Raw genomic sequence first — 18,472 nt, 5'->3', positions numbered from 1 at the left:
GGCCTCATACTCGCTCCAGGCTGGCCACGCTCATTTTTGGTTAAACTAATAATGCACTGAAGTTTATCTACAGCTGTAGATATACTGGCCGTGTAACTCTGCACCAGCACACTTTTATTCTTTCCACGGCTATTTGGGGGCCGAGAGACAGTCTGTCCTTACATCATTCACACAGCACAGCTGATGCAAAGCCATAAATATCCCTCTGAGAAATGGAAAACCAAACCTGTAAGTATGTGGTCCCCCCGAAACGACTGCAGAGAAACACCTAGCACTAACTTACCTAAAAACATTGCTGCACTGATCACAACATAAGACATTCACATCCAACTAGCCACACAAGAAATGCTCCCCTGCGGGCCATCTATCAGTAAGTACTGAATTATTAATTCACCCTCTAACAAGGCCTCCTTTCCCTGAGTCTGCGTGTGCATGAGAGAGGAAGGCAATGTTTAAGAGTATACAAGCGATAAAGCAACAGATGGTATACGAGTCATACAGAAGAACAGGAATGAAGGACTCGATGACACATCCAGCTGTGGTGGTTGAGAGACATTCACATATCTCCTCACTCTTATTGACTTGACATCATGTGCAGTTTCCTCTGAACATTTGATTTCAGTGTTGTGGCATGTGTTTGTCTATAGAAACCAGATGGTGCTCAGGAGGCTCGGTTATGGTATCATAATGTTTATGGAATCACGATGGCACGAGATCTGGGGCAGATATATGGAAAAACTCCTCAGAGGAATTGCAGGGCTGCCACATACTGGGGTGGACTGAATTGGAACAGCAATGAAATGGTGTTACGACGACATCATGCTTCCTAAATTTTATGCCTTTCCTTTTGAAAACAGGATGTTAGGGCAGACATGCGAAGAGAGATATAATTTTATTTAAGTATACTCCCGTCTTCTTAAGGTCATGAAAGTCCAGGGAAATTCAACAATAACAGTTGGCACAAAGGTTGTTTAGAAAAGAGGAAAGGCACTTTTTAGGCTGTTTCTAAAGGCAGATTAAAAGTCACAACAACTCCTGTCTTCCTGTCTCAAGATCTTCACAAACTTGCGGTGTGAAACAGTTATAATGACAGATGTCCTCAATTTGCTTCATGGGAAAAATGTACGATCCAGTGAGCATGGCCCACACTAAGGGATGAAGTCAGGATATCTCTGCTTACTATTTGACCTTTTTTTTAGATCTGTCTCTCACGAATCCCAAAACTTTCTCAAAGCACAATACTAAATTGCTGGAGGACCTCTTTAAATACCATTTGAATGCCAAGAAGATTAAATGCCCAACCATAATAGTAACGTCATTCCACCAATGCCAAGCAGCATTCAACCTTTATCCATGACAGACTGTGAGGAGCGTCTGGAGACACACACAGCTGTGCCCAGTGTCACTGTGTCTAGAGCTACAATGACTAATCAGTGAGTTAACTACTAAATTAATTGCCAACTTATTTGATAATTATTGAATCACTTTGAGTTATTTTTTATCCACATCTATCCAGACTTATGGCAGTAGAAAATGCTTCAAATATGAATGTTACTGCAAAGAAACTACAAATTCTAAAACGTGGATGCTTCACACACAACTTTAACCTTTAGCAGATCTATACAATCAGCACAGTTGACGGTGGACACGCAAGGTTAGTGTCACCTATTCAGTATCTGACCAAATGCGTACCCTTCTGTTCCTGATTTATGTTGTTAAATCATGGCCAGAAAAGTGTTTTTGCAGAATATTATGATGTCACAATGAAGTTGACCTTTGGGATATAAAATGTCAGCATTTTACCATATTATCTTATTAGCCATTTGTGAGAATTTTTTGTCATAATTAGTGTGTGAATTCTTGAGTTATGGCCAAAAACATGTTTTGTGAAGTCACAGTGACCTTTGACCACTTAAATCTAATCAGTTCATTGTTGAATCCAAGTGGAAATATGTGCCAAACATGATGACATTCCCTCGAGGCGTTCTTGAGATATTGTATTCAGGAGATTAAGCCAGATGGCCGGAGGATGGACAATCCCGCAAACATAAAATAGTCAAAATTCTGCTTCCAGCTTCTTCAATGTGAATACTTTCTGGTTTCTTTTCTACATCATAACAGCAAAGTGATTATCTTCAGCTTTTTTTTTCACCATTTTCTCACATTTTATAGACCAAACAGCTAATTGTTTTATTGAGAAAATAAACACATTAACAATAAAAAAAATCAGTTGTTGCAGCCCAACTGTGTCAGTTAGACAGGGATGTAACATTTCAATTATTTTAAAAACAAACGAAGCATGGGATTCATCGTCTTTTCTTTGGTTTTTCCTTATTTGGATGGTGAAGGGTCAAGAGCACTCTGTCCTGATTGGATATAAGTTTTTGTACTGACACAAGGCCAATAAAATGAAAGTGGGATATAAATAAAAAAAGAGTCAAAGTTGGAGTCAAATAAATGTTATGTAAAAAAAAATTTTTCAGCTGAAATTGGGTGTATATATATATTATGCCGAGGTCAAAAAGTTATTTTTCCTTTCACAGTGACTTAACAGTTTGTCTTGGCATGGTCCTCTATCCTCTGATCTCACTGGAAAAGTATTCCAGCGAGACTGAGGAAGTTCATCATATGCATTAGAAAAAGTGAGTGTGGAAGACATATTAGACACAGAGGGAGACAAGAGGATTGTCTGTTGGCACCGACAGGGTGGATACGAGAAAAATCCCAGGAATGCTGAGAAAGCATGACTTTTCAGGCTCGCAGACAGAGGAGGAAGGAAACAAGAGCATTCATAGAGCATGGAAACCTATATACCAGCTCACTTACACACTGAAGGTTAGAAATCATCCACAACTTTACAAATTAATAGAAAGATACTCATTTACAGTCCAACAAAAACACTGATGTAGCTGATGTAAGTTCCAACTCAAATGAACTAACGAGCTCTGAATAAATCTCAACAACACTGTCAACTAATCTCTACAAAAAAAACACTTAAACGCATTGATCTTTCAGGAGTTATCACTTGCAATCTCTTTGCCTTGCAGCATTTTACTGAGCCTTTTGTGTCATCACTCCACATGTTCCTCATTGGGTAAATCGCTTCTAACTGACTGTCTCGGCTGAGATTCTTATCTCATCAGCTACAAACCAGTAAGGAAAGCCCGCCCATTAAAATGGTCCGATGCAAGCCAAGTGAGTGCGGGCCTGACTTTTCTTCCTGTTACTCAGGGATACTGTATATCTTTGAGGTTTACATCCCCTGGCTGGGCTGTTTTCATCCTCTGCGACTGTGTGATTCACTGTCCGGTCTTTTTATTACAATCGCGAGGAGAGCCAACAGTCCCTGAGAAGTAAGGAGGGAAAACCTGTCACATCTTTATAACCCCTGTACCCAGAGGCCTGCTGGACTGCTGGAACAAGCCGCAAACATATTAGCCACTGACCAGTCGTTAAGGCTCCAGTCTTAGCAGTACTGGGCTTTTTTTCCCCTAGAATCGGAGCCATTATCAATTTCACACCAAACTGCTTAGATGAATCTGGGTCTAACAAAAATGTATAGCGAGACAGGCGGACTGCAACTAAGAAAATTATGTTCTTAACTAAGGTAAGTCATATTTCTGTCAGCGAGGAAATTAATCAGCATGCATAATGTACCTGGATTGCAGACAAACTGGCCTGAACAGACCGATTATTCAAGATAATTCAACTATAACTACTGACACACCCACTGATATTCACCCTAGCGTATGCCTTGCCAGTGAAGACTGAAACTCCGATATTCTACTAAGAATCCCGGTTTTGTTTCGTCAAATGTTTTACATCTGTTTGGTCTTTTATGGGAAGGAGAAAATGTTTCTTGTCATGAATCCAAGGGGAACATTGTGTTTCTGACAGCAATGCCTGCCAAAGAGCAGAAACAAGACATGTACTGACAAGGCTGGTGATAACTGCTGCCCTTGCCACAAGATTACGTCAGCTCCACAGACACCTCAATATGATGCTACTTATGACACAAAGTAGACTATGCTAATCAAACCAACATAAAATAATGCGGAATTTGTTTGCCGCTTTTGATTTAAACTCATATTAAAACTCTGACTTTTTCGCAGCTACAAAGAATGAATTTGAAGTGTCTGAAATACGTGTGGTAACCTCGTGAGGTCTGACCCAGATATAATTACTTATTAACTCCTAATTATCGCTAACATAGGAAACTGCAAATACTGAACTTAAGTGATGATTTCATAAATGTAAATCAGTCATTCATATATCACCCCAGCCTCTGAGGTAGCAATGTAACAACGTCAGTGGGAAGTGAGTGCATAATAGAGTAAGATCTGTGTGTGCAATAGCTGGCAGCAATGTTGGAATGATTTTATGTGTGCGCATGCGGTGTGTAGCTGCAAAGTGTGTGTCTGTGTGTGTTTGTCAGGCAAAGCAGCACTGCACTTATAAGGCCTGGAAAGTGGTTGCTGCTCTCTTCAATAGCAACAGTAGTTTATCGAGCATTTAAAATTCATTGAGTGAAGCGGCAGAGAGCAGACATGGAGAGTACAAAGCACAGTGAAACAAACAGCATGTCCTTGTAACCAATTAAAACTAATAATCCAAAAGGTACTGCATGTTAAGATTGCCCAGATAAAGGTTGGTATATACACCATAAAAATGTGAGTGATAGGAAAATGAACATTACAGTCTACAGAAAAAATCCTTCACCAGCCTAACAAAAGATGATATGCATATGCTCATGAGGGTTCATTATATGGAGATCAAGACTCCTAAACATTAACAAGACCTTCTAGGGTTTTTCATATATAAGCCTGGAGAAACATAAATTACTTAAATGGATGATCTTGAGCGCCATTTTTTAAGCAGATTGCAAACACATCAATGATTACCAGTGCAGAGAAGTACAAAAGCTGACTCCAATAACAAAATTCAAAGTTTCTTACCCTTGACACGGTGAGGGGCATGCTGAAGTCCTTGCCACCCTGCAGCCTGAAGCCCCAAGGCGCGGGGCCGCTGAGGGTTACAGAGTATACGTTCATAGCCTTGGGGGAAAGGAGGAGGAAACAGTGTCTTAATTAGTCAGAATGCCCGGAAAAGGTTTTCGAGGCCACACGTCCTTTTGTGCCTTATCCAAGCAGCCTAGCTGCTGGTTGACTTTGCTTCCAACACAAACACATACACAGAATTCCTCCTGCAAGTTCGATTTAAGACTTTTAAAGACTTTTTTCATCCCACAAGAAATTTAAGCCCAAACACATAAAACACATAAAAACAATGAGCATATTATATTATCATAAAAGTATCTGTTTGGTTTGTCTTGAAAAAAGTTTGTTCTTCTTTCATTTGAGTGGACGTTGTACATGTATATGAGTGTTGTTGGTTTATCTTTCCTGATCTGTGGGATGTTAAATTTGAAAACATTATTTAAAGAACAGATGGCACAATTTTTAGATTTTACAATGCAATGTCAGAAAAAAGCAATGCATAACATCCTACTTTGTGTGTCTTAGCATTTTTAAGGCTTTTGAAAGATTGATTTAAGACATATTAAAGCCAGTTAAGGACTTATTTATAGATTCATGACTTTAGTCTAATGCCTTTTAAGACTTTTTCAGGATCCACTGGAACCCTGCAAACAGTCCACACAGCAACTCACACTGAAGTCGTTTTTTTTTTCACAGAAAATAATGTTATATATTGGAAAAGTTCTATTTTAACATAATCATGTTAAATTAATCAACATGTGTTGCATCATGATATCAGGTGATGACAGAAGCAGAGTCAAAGTGTAAAAAGTATACTGTAATGCAACAGATTACCACAGAAAACAGCATCAAAGATCTATAAGAACAACAGTGACATTTAACAGTCATCTTGCTACCAGAGTGAAAAAACTCTTTTTATTCAATTTCTAATTTAACAATTTAAAGGAAACTATAATGAAACACTGAACCACTTGCCCACAACATACAACCTTTTTTTTACATAATTTGTACAGCTGTGAAACCATTAAAATAGCATCAAACAGCCATGCCAGAACAAATTCTTGACATACAATGGCAAGTCACTAAATAACAAGGTAATTTTAAATGTAACTTGAGACATTGGGCAATGTCACTTGCTCTTACTTGCGAGCTACAGCTGCACCTATAACCTCTGTACCTGCACCCCTAACACACCTCCTGCTCCTCCCTCCTCAACCCTACCAGGTGTCACTGCTCTTCGTGACCCATGGCTAGCTTCCCAAGATGCCACCATGCAAACCTACCTTGTCCTCAAGGGTTGGCCTGTCGCCCAAACCTGAGAGAAAGCTAGAGTCAGTAAGCTAGGGCAAGCAGATTCTCTCTGTTGGCAAACCCTACCCCCGACACTGTCTGCGACACAGGCAAGCCCTAGCCTCTCCTCACTCCTCAGAGGCTATATAAGGAATGTAAAACTACACCAAACTATTTCAGCCCAACACCCACATGAGTCACAGAGAGGGGGTGGGGGGTGGAGGAGCACGGAGAGAGGTAACGTCAACTACCCCTATATTCTGACAAAAGCCTATTACATCAAAGTCAATAGGACTTTTTTAAGTGTACTTTAGAAGCAGCAGACAGCCACAAGTAAAGCAAAGCTTGGGGAATTCTACATTCCGTCTAGAGGGCATAAAACCCAGTGCCACCAAACCAGCAATTATATTTTAACAAGTTCTTAAAGGGACAGAAAAACTTACATACAGTATATAGTAAAAACTGAAGTGGGGCTCACAAATAACAGGACAAAAATAACAATATAGTCCTTGTCAAAAAATACTAAAGCACCAAGCCAAGTACCCTAAATGCATCCATTCACAAAACCTGCAAAATACAAAATAATAATAAATAAAATTTATTTTAGAAGTTTCAGTTTGCATCCCTTTGTTGTTTGTATGTGCGTGCACAAGACTGTCTAACTAAATGCATTCTCTAGATCACTTTTCTTATATTTAAGTCTCCAAAAGAGATGTCCAGGAGCCAATTAAATCTGTTATAATACCAATTAAAAGATAGACAGCTGGCGACAATAAATGAAAGGACCCATAGCAGCAACAGGTAATGGAGGTTAGACTTTACAAGCACACTGCAAACTGATTATTTTGTTGCGTTTATCAAGATTAAAATAAAACAGTGGAAGCAACAGCATGGATCTGAATGCATTTCAGTTAATTTCATACCACTCTCTATATTAAACTGGAGAAATCATCTACCAAAGCCAATTAATGTGCTAGTAATGCCAGTGGTACTCAATCAAGTGACGCTGTCCCTGTTTATGGTGTTGCTATTTATAATCTATGGTGTCACTGTAATATTTCTACAGGAACGTGTGCTTTTAATGTGAAATTAAAGGCTAATGTCTTACAGCGTAATTATACGTTCATATAGCTTACTTTTAATTTATATCCGTGTGCCCAAGACAATCATATGCAAGAGATGATTTAAGACTGGAAACTGGTTAAACCACTGTTGTGCAAACCTTGAAAAAAAACATTCACAATAGAAGTAGCAGGAAGAGACACGAAAATGACTAACAAAGTAGTTTGCAGCGCTACAGAGCGATTGTGTTTGAGAGCAGCGAGCCAGAGACCATAAACTGCACTGTTAGAGCACAATACAGCCCCATACAATAACTGTGAAGAAGTTCAAAAAGTTAGTCCACACACGGAGGAATGCAGTGTAATGTTGGGACATAATGAATAAGCTTACCTCCTGGCCTTCGCTCTGTTCGCCAGACATCACGAGTCAGTCTACCGGATAAAAAACAAAGTCAATCGGTAAGAAGGCTAACTTTCGGACTTCCTTAAAGCGGACGTCAGGAAGCCACCGTGGATCCCCTTGGTGAGCTGCAGGATCATTCCCTCAAATTCTTTTTAGTAGCACTCGGCTGAAACGTCAGAAGTCACATGGGCCGCTGCTTCATTTCATAATCAGGCTGTGCGGCAGAGGAGGCCGTGCTCTGCAGACATCAGCCTGATCCGTATCAAGCATCACTTTTAATGCCACTCGTGTTTGATTTACTCTGCTACATTTGACAGATGTTATTTTTAAGATACATTTTGTATGATGATGATGATCTTAAAAAAACGTTCTACCACCTTCTGAAAAGGCTTAGGCCTAGACGGACATTTTTGCAATTGAATTACTTACAAAACCTACTTTAGCGTTATACAGATGGTTTTATATGATGCTTTTAAGTATTCTGATGACACAGAAAATAATAATTTCTATTTTTTATTATATTAAATTTACTGTTTTTCTTCAGATTTGACACTAGATTGTTATTATTTGTATTTATTTTGTTTATTTGTGTATTATATGAAGTACCTTTTTTTCTTTTAGACTTTTATTGTATAACATTGTAGGATTGCAAACAGCAGCACTGCAAAATGTGGGATTTTTTTTTGATGTGGCTGGCTGGCTCTGGAATTAGGTGGGCCAGGTGGTGTATCAAGGAAGCTCAGGAGGCAGAGGTCCGTGCAAAAAAATAAATAAATTTATTAACAAAACTTGCAACAGAAACAGAAGAGCAAGGGTCCAGGGAAACATAGTGAAAAAAATGACTGAGGCAAAATCAATTGAAAAAGAAAAAACACATCCTCTCAGCAAGCTGCAAACAAATCATCCACCATCCAGTCAATTCACTGGTGTCCCACTAACCCCTGCTGGCCCCACCCTAATTGGACTCATCCACTGCAGAGGGGCGGGGTAAACCAGGAGAGGAAAATAACAATCAAGCGTATCCTAGAGGTCAACATCAGTATTTAGCTGGCAAAACTTATACAGGTACACCAGAATCCCTTCATTGCTATCCCTACGATGATCCACACTCCCCACATCCTCTGTTTGTCACCAGGGCTTGATCACAGCCACAGCCAGAGGAACTCAGGCTGCTGAGCCCTCCACCGCTCTCCTCAGCCCAGCAACAATCACAACTCACAACAGCCCTGTATACTCAGGCAGAGAGCAGCTGGATGAGAGAGGGAGCGATGCATCGTCATATTTCAAAATAATTCCAGCTTAAGTCTGACTAAAATGAGACCAAAACAAAGTCTTCTGTAGAAGTCTGAAGAAGTCATTTTCCACTGCTGAACATTTGACTGTTCAGATGTTGTGGCGCTGAAAGGAAAAGCTGCTGTCTGTCTGCCTCTGTCACTGCGCTGCGCTGTCACCTCGCTGCGATCCATCGATCAGCTGTTACGCAGAAAGCTGGCACACAGTCTATATTCAGGCACGTTTCCTATAAACAAAGCAGTAACAATTTTCATTTTCAGTATCAACTCTCTAACCAGCTGCTGCATGTTGGATGTTCAGTAAAACACAGGACACACAGTGGTAAGAACTGTGCGCCACAGACAGTGCACTCGGTTTGTGCATTTTGTGCACCTCCAACATCATGATCCCCAGGTCAGTTTGACACTATCACCTGATTGTTTTATCTTAGCCGTCTTCTTCCTTTGTTTCTTTTTGTGCTACATAGCGCCACTAAGCTTAGTAGACAGAGAGCTGCCTCCACCCGACTGAGTGTAATTAAACATACGAGCTGTGCGCATGCGTGTTGGGGCAAGGCCCCGCGTGAGCAGACGAGAATTGACAGAGCAGAGACCGAAACATTAATTAGATAAATAACATAAGCATATTTAGTATACTCAATGAAAAACATAGCCTAGACTTATTCTATATGAAAAGTGATCTTCGATGACTTTGTTGTGATTTGGCGCCACACACAGGCCTAAAATAAAATGTATTTGACTTTTCAGGGGGGGCCAGGGATGCGATGGTGCCTGGCCTTGATGGTTTAAATAGTAAGTTAAAACTGTCAAGACTAAAATACATAAGAAAAGAATAAATTGTGGGGTTGTTAAACTCCTTGCCTACCCACCAACGGGTCTCCGCAATCCGCTTCAGTGTCCGGCTGGTCCCCCACATTAGTATCATGCTCAAAAAATACCTCCTTCTCACCGCCACATTCTGGCTCTTTTCCAAAGAGGCGAGTGTGGAAAAAAAGCTGAAATTGAGGAAATATTTTTCCATATTTTCAGCTCCCTGTTGGGCTTTTCTCTCTTTGCCTTCCCTTTTGTTGCTCCACTGGTCTGCCATTTTTTTCCGTCTATGTTCTGCTATGAGGAGAATGAATGACTCTGCATTCAGTCTTGGCGCTTTCCAATTCTCATGGTCAGATGACTTATCGTCATCATCACAGGCACAGCAACAAAGCAATCATAAAACTTTTGTTATTATCAAATAAAGTAATTGCGTGAATGTATTCATATTTCAACACAGATACTAGCAAAAAGTTATGTATGTGTCTGTTTTCTTGTTGTTGTTGGGTTTTTTATAAAGAAGCAGCAAAGGCTGGATTTTATATTTGGTAGGGTTTGGAGCTCATCTAGAGTTTGGAGGCCCCCGGGCACCGGCCCAATCGGCCCAGTGGTTAATCCGTGCTTGGGTATACTATGAAGCCAGTTCAACAAGTCCAGGCCCTCTTTGACCGAGCTGCCGCATTTACTGTGAAATTAATGTTATCCTGATAAATATATATGTATACTAATTATATCTAAATGCATATGAGGAAAACTTAAGGTGTTGACATGTGTGTGATATTTTAATAAGTACAACTGTGTTTTAATATTTTGACAGTAATTAAAATGTCTGCTGCATTTTGTGAATAAAGTAGAGAAGAATAGAATAGAATAGAATAGAATAGAATAGAATAGAATAGATCTTTATCGTCCACCAGGGTGGAAATTTGTCTTCAGCCCACTGAACACAGAGGCCAACACAATAAAAAGCAGACAAGCAGTTTGTAAAACAAACACATAAACAGGTCATTAGAAACACTTAACACATTAAATCAGTTCATATCACTGTCAGTCTGTGGTTTAAAACTCATCAGTCACTTTGTCGAGTTAAGAATATTGATGGCACCTGGGATGACATATGCTAGATAAAGCTCATATTTTAGAAGTAACAGAACCATTCAAAACATCAGTTTGAGATGATACTGTAGCGAGGCCGTTTCTAGGCATGGACCTCTGCCCCACTCACGCAAAAAGTAGGCATCTTTAGCACCAAATAGTTCTCATCACTTTGAGTGGTTATTGTCACTAAAACAGGGATAATAAATTTGCTTTGCTTAGGGACCACTTTTGCAAAATGATGATAGGCCAGAGGCCAGTCTCAGCAGCCCATACATTTCTACAATTTTGGATTTTAGGACATTTCTCGGATTTTAGGCCTCTTTTTTTTTTTTTTTTTTTAGGATTTAGGATGTTTCTAAGATTTTAGGACATTTTTAGGATTTTAGGCTTTTCTTTAGGATTTAGGATATTCCTGCGATTTAAGGACATCTCAAGGATTTGAGGACATTTCCAAGATTGTAAGACTTTTCTAGAACTTCAGGACATTTCTAGGATTTTAGGATTTTTCTACAATTTTAAGACATTAGGGGCTTTGCTAGGACCTCTGTCAGTGGGTGCGGGGAATCCTCCACTGGCACTTTTTTTTTTTTTTAAATAAACAAGCTCTATTTTGTTGCTGTGTTATTCACTCTAGCACCATGTATACAAAAAGTACAAAACAATTCCCAGTGTGAATTACTTTATTTTTATTGTGAATTAAGAAATTGTTGGGGGCCAGATTTGGCTCGCGGGCCGTAAGTTTAGTATCATTGCAATAGTGCATCAAAACGCACAAAATTGGGCTTGTTTATCAAAAAAGAAAAGAACTACTGAGGTCAGGTCTAAGCCTCAAATATCCTCAAACACCTAAAAAGATGCTTATTTACCTCTGAATAAAAACATTAGAAAATACAGTCCTACACAGTAACTCATATTACCAACCAACATCTCTTACCCCCTTTGGTGAATGAATGAGGGCCTGGCGAAGAGGTGCAGCCGACAGCCGGCAGATGGAGACAGACTGTAACAAAAGGAAATGGTACCTTAGGGTGCTGCCCTGCTCCATCATCACTGTGGCTGGAGCAAGTGAAGAAATCATGAATCATCACTAAAGGCCTTAACTCGAAGCTTAGATTGTTCATTACATACGACTCATCTGTTAGCCCCGTGCCCCGCAGCTGTCTGCTCTCAATTGGGTGATATTCGAGGAAAATATTGAAGTTTTTTATATTGACGTAAAATCGGTGGCCTAATTTTGGAGCTTTGACGTTAGCTAGCTAAACCCAAGCTCAGTTAAACTTGTAAACACTTTTGTAAAAGATGGCTGACAACGGCGCACACCCGGCTGAAGAGGACCCAGCTGCAGCCTTCCTGGCCCAGCAGGAGAGTGAGATAGCGGGGATAGAAAACGACGGCGAGGGCTTTGGGGCGCTGGAGGGAGCGGACGACCAACCGCCGTCTCAACCGGCGCCTCAACCGGCGCCGGCCAACTACGGCAAGTTTGTGACTGAGCTAATGTCAGCTAGCAAGCGATATAGCTATCTGAAGCTAGCTAATATGTCTACCGGTACTCCTACAGGACTGGTTGTAGTTAGGAAGCAGAGACACGATCATTATACGTGTACAATAACTGCAGTTAGCTGTTACAGTTGCATACATACAATCAAACTAAATGAAAGTTAGCATTTTAGCTTAGCTAACGTTAGCTGGCGTTTGTTTGCACACTGACAGCGTACGTTAGTATACGTTAGTAAACGTTAGTAACAGCACTTCCTCCTGACGTTGTAACGTTAAAGATGTCAAACTGTGCAATTTAGCGTTTATTATAACACTGATAACAGCAAAGCAAGAAGTTAAGGCTAAATAAAGTAACGTAGTGTAGCTAACTATCTACACTTTTCCGGAAAAACCTGTCCCGTTACCTAACAAAGCTGCATGGGCAACACAAGTGCATAAACAGGTGCTGCTGCATTTCTAAAGGTCTTACCTGTAACGTTTATAAAGTGATAAAGTGACAGTCGCAGTTAACTCAGGTGACGAGGAAGGGCAGCTAGCTGGAAAACTCAAATAGGTGTCTTTTTAAATTAATCTTTGTTTTCTTGTAACAATGTTAGACGGTTTCGAAGAGGAGCCTGCCACAGTGAACGGAGATCTGTTTCAGGTGAGCTTGATTAAATTATGCTTATCTCTTTGTATGTGTGTGTTTTTGTTTTAATCTGAAAACAATCTAAACCTTTGAAACCTGGGCGAATTGCACTGATTTATTCAATGGCATGGGAAGAAGGCAATGAGGTACTTACGTGTAATTAGTAGTAGTTACTGTGAAAGTAATTTGCCCTTTGCCTTTGATCAGTATTTATGAGAGGGGATGGGGTTGTGCAGAAGAGGCGAAGGCATGTCAAATATTTTTTAAGCACTGAGGTAGGATTTATGGGTTTTTTTTATATTGGCTTAGAGGAAGTGCATACAACTATAAATCACCATATTTATTTGAAAGAAAACATATCTTCTGAACTCGGTGTGTTTTCCTGAAAAATTACACCATTGAAAAACACTGTTTGACATGTCTCATTTAAAATATTGTCAAAAATAAACCATTAGCACTAACTAACCAGCATGCACGACAAGAGTGGAAAAACTGAGGCTTTTTTCATCTCAACTATTTATTTTCAAAAATAAAACAACACGTTTTTTAAATTGGTTTATGGTAGAGCTTAGATTTTAAAAAGCTCCGGTTTTATTTTTAACTTATTTTATCTAATTTATTGTAGAGGGAGAGCATTTTCTTCAAGTTACTCAGGGAGGCTTCAGGAAAAATATTTATAGCTTCGGTAAAGGTTTAAAAAGGGACTTTTTTCTTTTCCCTTTTTAAACCCTTCCTGAAGCTATAAATATTTTCCTGGGGCCCACCGCAGCACCCCCTCTCCTCTGATGAATAAAGAACAGTTCCTTATTTTTAGTTGTAATATTTCTGTAGTGGCATTCCTGCATATTATGGGGATGGGTACATATTAGATCTTATATTAGATATTGGATCAAATATCTAGTTGATTATAATGGAGTAAATGTTATATGTCCTTCAAAAGGAGTCCAATGGCCCAACAGACAACTATGCAGCCATCGCCCAGGTGGATATTCAGAGGCAAGAGCCAGAGAGTTTACGCAAGTGGAGGGAGGAGCAGAAGACACGCCTTGAAGCATTAGGTGAGCAAAGATATCATACTATGTTATACACTTTCTACTTAGCAGCTGTAATAAGTCACTGCATCTGTCATGCATCTTTATGCAGTCTGCCTTTAAGAAAAATAAAGTAGCATGACTAATTGTGTCTCGCTTAGACCTTCTTTTTTTTTGAGGACTTTCTGACTTTGTTTTTCTCCGATGTTGCTCCCTTACTAGACTCAGCATCCAAGGCAGCAGAGGCAGAGTGGAGAGAGAAAGCCAAAAAGGAGCTGGAGGACTGGCACGTACACCAGAATGAGCAGATGGAGAAGAACAAGGCCAACAACAGGTTAGTGTCTGACATGTCCCCTGTTAATATGCAGAGAAGTAACAGTTGGTTTATCATAATCATGTGATGATGCTTTAATCGCTACACCAGACACATTTTATTCAGATTTGCAGCTCAAGTGTTGTGTTGACAGATTGTAATTTTTCTTGGAAGAAACCAAAGGTTGTTTTTACTGTGTATGTCTGTGTATGTGGCGACAGGAACAGGAAATTAACAAGACTTAATAATATTTGGTGAAGTTATAGATTTTTTTATGAGCTGATATTTTTAATGATCAATGTGGAAAAACTGAAGCACTTGTATTGGCCTGATTGCGCCAAGTGATCAAATGTCGGCGAATTTGGTGTTGGGTAACCGTTTGATGTTAAAAATTGTTGCACATCAAATTAAAGCTATAATAACCATTCTGAAAAATAACTTTTGTCATATTTTCTGAAACTGTCACTCCATTCACACCTTACCTAATAAGACAGATAATCTGTTAGAAAAAATCACATTCCTCTTCCAATTCTGCTGCCTTGTAGCCTTTTTAATGGCCTTAACGTAAGTTAATGAAAGCAACCAATCAGAGCCGAGAGTCTCTAACACAGCTGTGCGTGACTCTGTGAACTTCGGTACAATTGTCAAACCAGGCAGCGCCACTTTAAAAGGAATCAGGATTCTGTGACTGCATAGCCTATGTCTTGCCTCGAATGTTTTCAGAAACATATTTTAGTGTACTGTTTAGCTGCAAAGTGATAAAGGTTTGCTCCTGTCGGTGAGCAGTGTTTCCAGCATTGCCGTTGGGTTCGCAAGCGTTCTCATTTTACAGCTAAACAGTACACTAAAATATGCTATGGCCTCAAATGTTTTCAGAAACATATTTCAGTGCACTGTTTCGTGGTAAAATGAGAAAGTTCAGCTGCCATGCTGAAAAGCAATTTAACTAAAACAAAGCACTGCCCAATGACTGGAGCAACCATTCTCATTTTACAGATTAACAGTTAGGTAAAATATGTTTCTAAAAATATTTGAGAAGAGAGATGTGTAATGCAGCAACAGAATCCTGATTCATAGCTTGGTAACAGTTCATGGGCAATGATTGGCATGACTGACAGCTGCGTTAGGGACTCCTTGGCTCTGATTGGTTGTTTTAGGTGAGCCGTGGTAGATTCTAGCAAATGTCATCAGAAGCAGTTGGAAGAGGAGGAGGGACGTTACTATTTTTTCACAGATTTTCTGTCTCGTACTTCTTTCAGAATAAAGTGACAGTTTCAGTTAATATGACAAAAGGTATTTTTCATAAAAGTGACAAACTGTAGCTTTAAAGATTGATATGTCTGGTTGCAGTCGTGTTTGTTATACTTCCAAAAACATTGCAACATTGCAGCCTTTCCTTTTTCTTGACCAAGCTAACCCCATTCTTGTCTCACACTTTCCAACAGACTCTGTCCAAGTCTGGCACGGTATCACTCTGCATCTGTGGCTCTAGTTTTGGCCAGTTTCTTCCCCTGTTGTCCATAAAAGCATTGAGAGACAATCCTCTGATGAGATATTAGTCTAAAGCTGTGTGTCCAGCGCGCCTGGAAAACATAACAGGAAGCTGGCGCACTAGAAGGAATGCAAACAGCTGAGATCAAATGTCACAGATTTCATCCATGCTACAGCCTAGCACCGAAGCAGACTGTAGCTGTCTGAAATGCTTTGCCATTCTGAAAGCATGTTTACTGGCAACAGAGTACCACAGCCAACTGCAAGATTGTATTCAGTCGACTTTGAACCTTTCATTTCCACCTCATTAGAACTGTTTCTCAGTCGCTTGCATAATCCTGATGCAGATTCTAACTTTTCTCTGCCTGTTATTTTGACACTGAAACTGTTCTCCTTTCTCCTTTTTTCCTGCTGTCTTGGCCTTGCCTGTGTACTAGGATTGCTGACAAGGCTTTCTACAAACAGCCTAACTCTGATGTTATAGGCTTTGTGTAGGTTTAGATCTCTTACGCTTTTTAATGTTGTATGCCCCACCCCAGGAATCACCAGTAATTGATTTTCTCCTGATGCATGCCCAAACTCTTAAATTACCAGTCTGTTTTTTGGGGTTTTTTTTTTTTTGGTATTTGGTATTTCTTGCATTTTTTATTTGATTATTACAAAAGCCATAGGTTGTAATTAATATTGAACATCTCCAACAAAGTGAATGACTGGTATGAAGAAACGCATGTGTATTTTTTGCATGGTGCTGTTCATGTGATTGGACTTTGTGGTTGAGCACCGCGCTTGGCTCACACGCATTTGCCGTTACGGAAACTCTTCTGAAATCCCTTCAATGTTGCGACTCATTCCTATCTTCCCCTCCACCTGCAGAGCATCAGAGGAGGCGTTCCTCGCAGAGAGTGATGGCGACAGCCCAGGATCTGAATGGGAGAGAGTTGCCCGTCTCTGCGACTTCAATCCGAAAACCAACAAACAGGCAAAGGATGTTTCTCGAATGCGTTCTGTCCTCATCTCTCTTAAACAGACGCCTCTAGTTCGCTAGAGGAGGTCGCAGGGAGGATTTTGTTCTAGAAACATTGCCTTTTTTCAGTTTTAACCTCACAATGCATCAGACGAGTTTGTACACCCTTTTTCCATAAAATACCCGGTATGTTTATAACCTTTCTTGATGCCTACTATATTGAAATAATTAACCCCACTCTCTTATGAGGAGATGAAGGACTGCTCTGTTGTTACGACATCCTTTAGACTGGTCAGTTTTATCACTGCTACCCTTAAGAAAATATTGTTACTGTAAGTTAAAAACTTTCCTTCCCCTTTAACTTATAAATTGTTATTAGGTCAGTTTTATTGCATGCCTCTGCCAATATTTTGGATGCACAATTTTTAGTTGTTTTATAAACTAGCATTTTGGTCAATGTCAAACACTTTTTAAGCACTATTGCATATTAGATTGTAACCACTTATGCCTCTCATCAAATGTAGAAATATCAACACAAAGTCTGTTCACATTTGTTGTATTATATCCCTCATTACCATATTTAACGTAGCTAGCATATTTTTCGCTTTCAATCGCATAAGCTTGTGGCCTTGTTGATGTAGCTCTTACTCCAGTTTGAGTATTTAGCCAGATGGATTTCCTCTTCAATTAGGCAAAAAAATCATCAAAAAATCACAACCAAAGATTTCTGCTGTCATCTAAATTTTCAGATTTCACATGATTAACAGTGATTTCTCATTTCAGTGATTTTATCAGCAGAGGTTTTTTGCACCATTTCCGTGTTACACCAATATGTTTTAGATTTGTTTTCAATTAATAAGGTGTCAATTTCAAAAGTAATGTCTGCACAGTGTTTCACATGTTGCCTATTTGGACATAATGAATACTGAAACAAGTGAATGTTAAAAGGGAACTGGAAAATAAAAAAACAGTGGAGTATAATCACCGAAATTAGTTCGTCCGTACATGTTTCTCAGCTAAGACTGTTGCCATCTAAATGCCCTGGAGATAATCACTCGAATTTGAGTTTGTCCAGTTGATGTGTGAGGAGCTGGAACGATGCGTGGCCCAGTGCCATCATCCAGCTTTGCATACTCTCAGACGCAGGATGCTTAACGCTGTGCTACTGCGAAATTAGTGTTTGGGGAATTTACCCTAGTTTAAGCATTTCAATGTTAAATTCGGACAACATGGAAAGCCCAAAAAGCAAGAACTTGTTTCCAGGTGCACAGCCACCACGCTTCTGGATGGGTAAAGTGATTCTACAAAGTGCTGTCACGTTCCTAAAACAACATTTTAAGTTATCCTACAGAAGGATTTGAGGGAAGTTAAAGGTCTGAGTATCAGAGGTGGACACTGGGACTGGGCCCATCTTGTGTCTAAAAAAAAACTCCTTGCATTTAGATCCCCTCACCCAGGCCATTAATATAAAAACTGTGTTGAATTTCCCTGCTGATTTTTTAAAGTAACCTGTTAAATAAAGGTTGTATAAGGAGGAGTAGATGTCCCCTGAACACAGTTGTGAGTGTGATGCTTTATCTCAAACACACACAGGCAA

General features: G+C 39.7%; 2 protein-coding genes and 1 long non-coding RNA gene across 6 annotated transcripts in view; 1 reads left to right on the top strand and 2 right to left on the bottom strand.

Moving 5' to 3' along the window:
• LOC121947797 (PDZ and LIM domain protein 7-like) overlaps positions 1-7,884 on the bottom strand; it is a 29,779-nt gene extending 21,895 nt beyond the window's left edge. Inside the window, exons 1-2 of one of the 4 annotated variants that reach the window (XM_042492913.1) lie at positions 7,740-7,884; positions 4,956-5,054 (exon numbers count right to left, since the gene is read on the bottom strand). In XM_042492913.1, coding sequence (XP_042348847.1) covers positions 4,956-5,054; positions 7,740-7,769 — 129 coding nt within the window. In that variant the 5' untranslated portion in view covers positions 7,770-7,884. Of the gene's footprint in view, positions 1-4,955; positions 5,055-6,280; positions 6,384-7,739 lie in introns of those variants that run through there. The other 3 variants (XM_042492917.1, XM_042492915.1, XM_042492914.1) reach the window with 3 other exon arrangements.
• A 1,267-nt stretch (positions 7,885-9,151) lies between these two features.
• Positions 9,152-13,037, bottom strand: LOC121947860. The gene is made up of 3 exons (XR_006106114.1): positions 12,918-13,037; positions 11,886-11,951; positions 9,152-9,270 (listed from the first exon to the last, which is right to left on the bottom strand). It is a non-coding gene; the product is annotated as an uncharacterized LOC121947860 (long non-coding RNA).
• On the top strand, positions 12,034-18,428 carry cltb (clathrin, light chain B). Its single transcript, XM_042493014.1, has 5 exons — positions 12,034-12,425; positions 13,045-13,091; positions 14,017-14,134; positions 14,330-14,441; positions 16,785-18,428. The coding sequence occupies exons 1-5, from the start codon at positions 12,251-12,253 to the stop codon at positions 16,954-16,956; spliced, it is 624 nt and encodes a 207-aa protein (XP_042348948.1). The 5' UTR covers positions 12,034-12,250; the 3' UTR covers positions 16,957-18,428.
• Positions 18,429-18,472: the final 44 nt, after the last annotated feature.

This window comes from Plectropomus leopardus, chromosome 9 (genome assembly GCF_008729295.1).
Source record: "Plectropomus leopardus isolate mb chromosome 9, YSFRI_Pleo_2.0, whole genome shotgun sequence".
In the NCBI taxonomy this organism is placed as follows: Eukaryota; Metazoa; Chordata; class Actinopteri; order Perciformes; family Serranidae; genus Plectropomus; species Plectropomus leopardus.
This window is presented reverse-complemented; position numbering and strand designations above follow the sequence as displayed.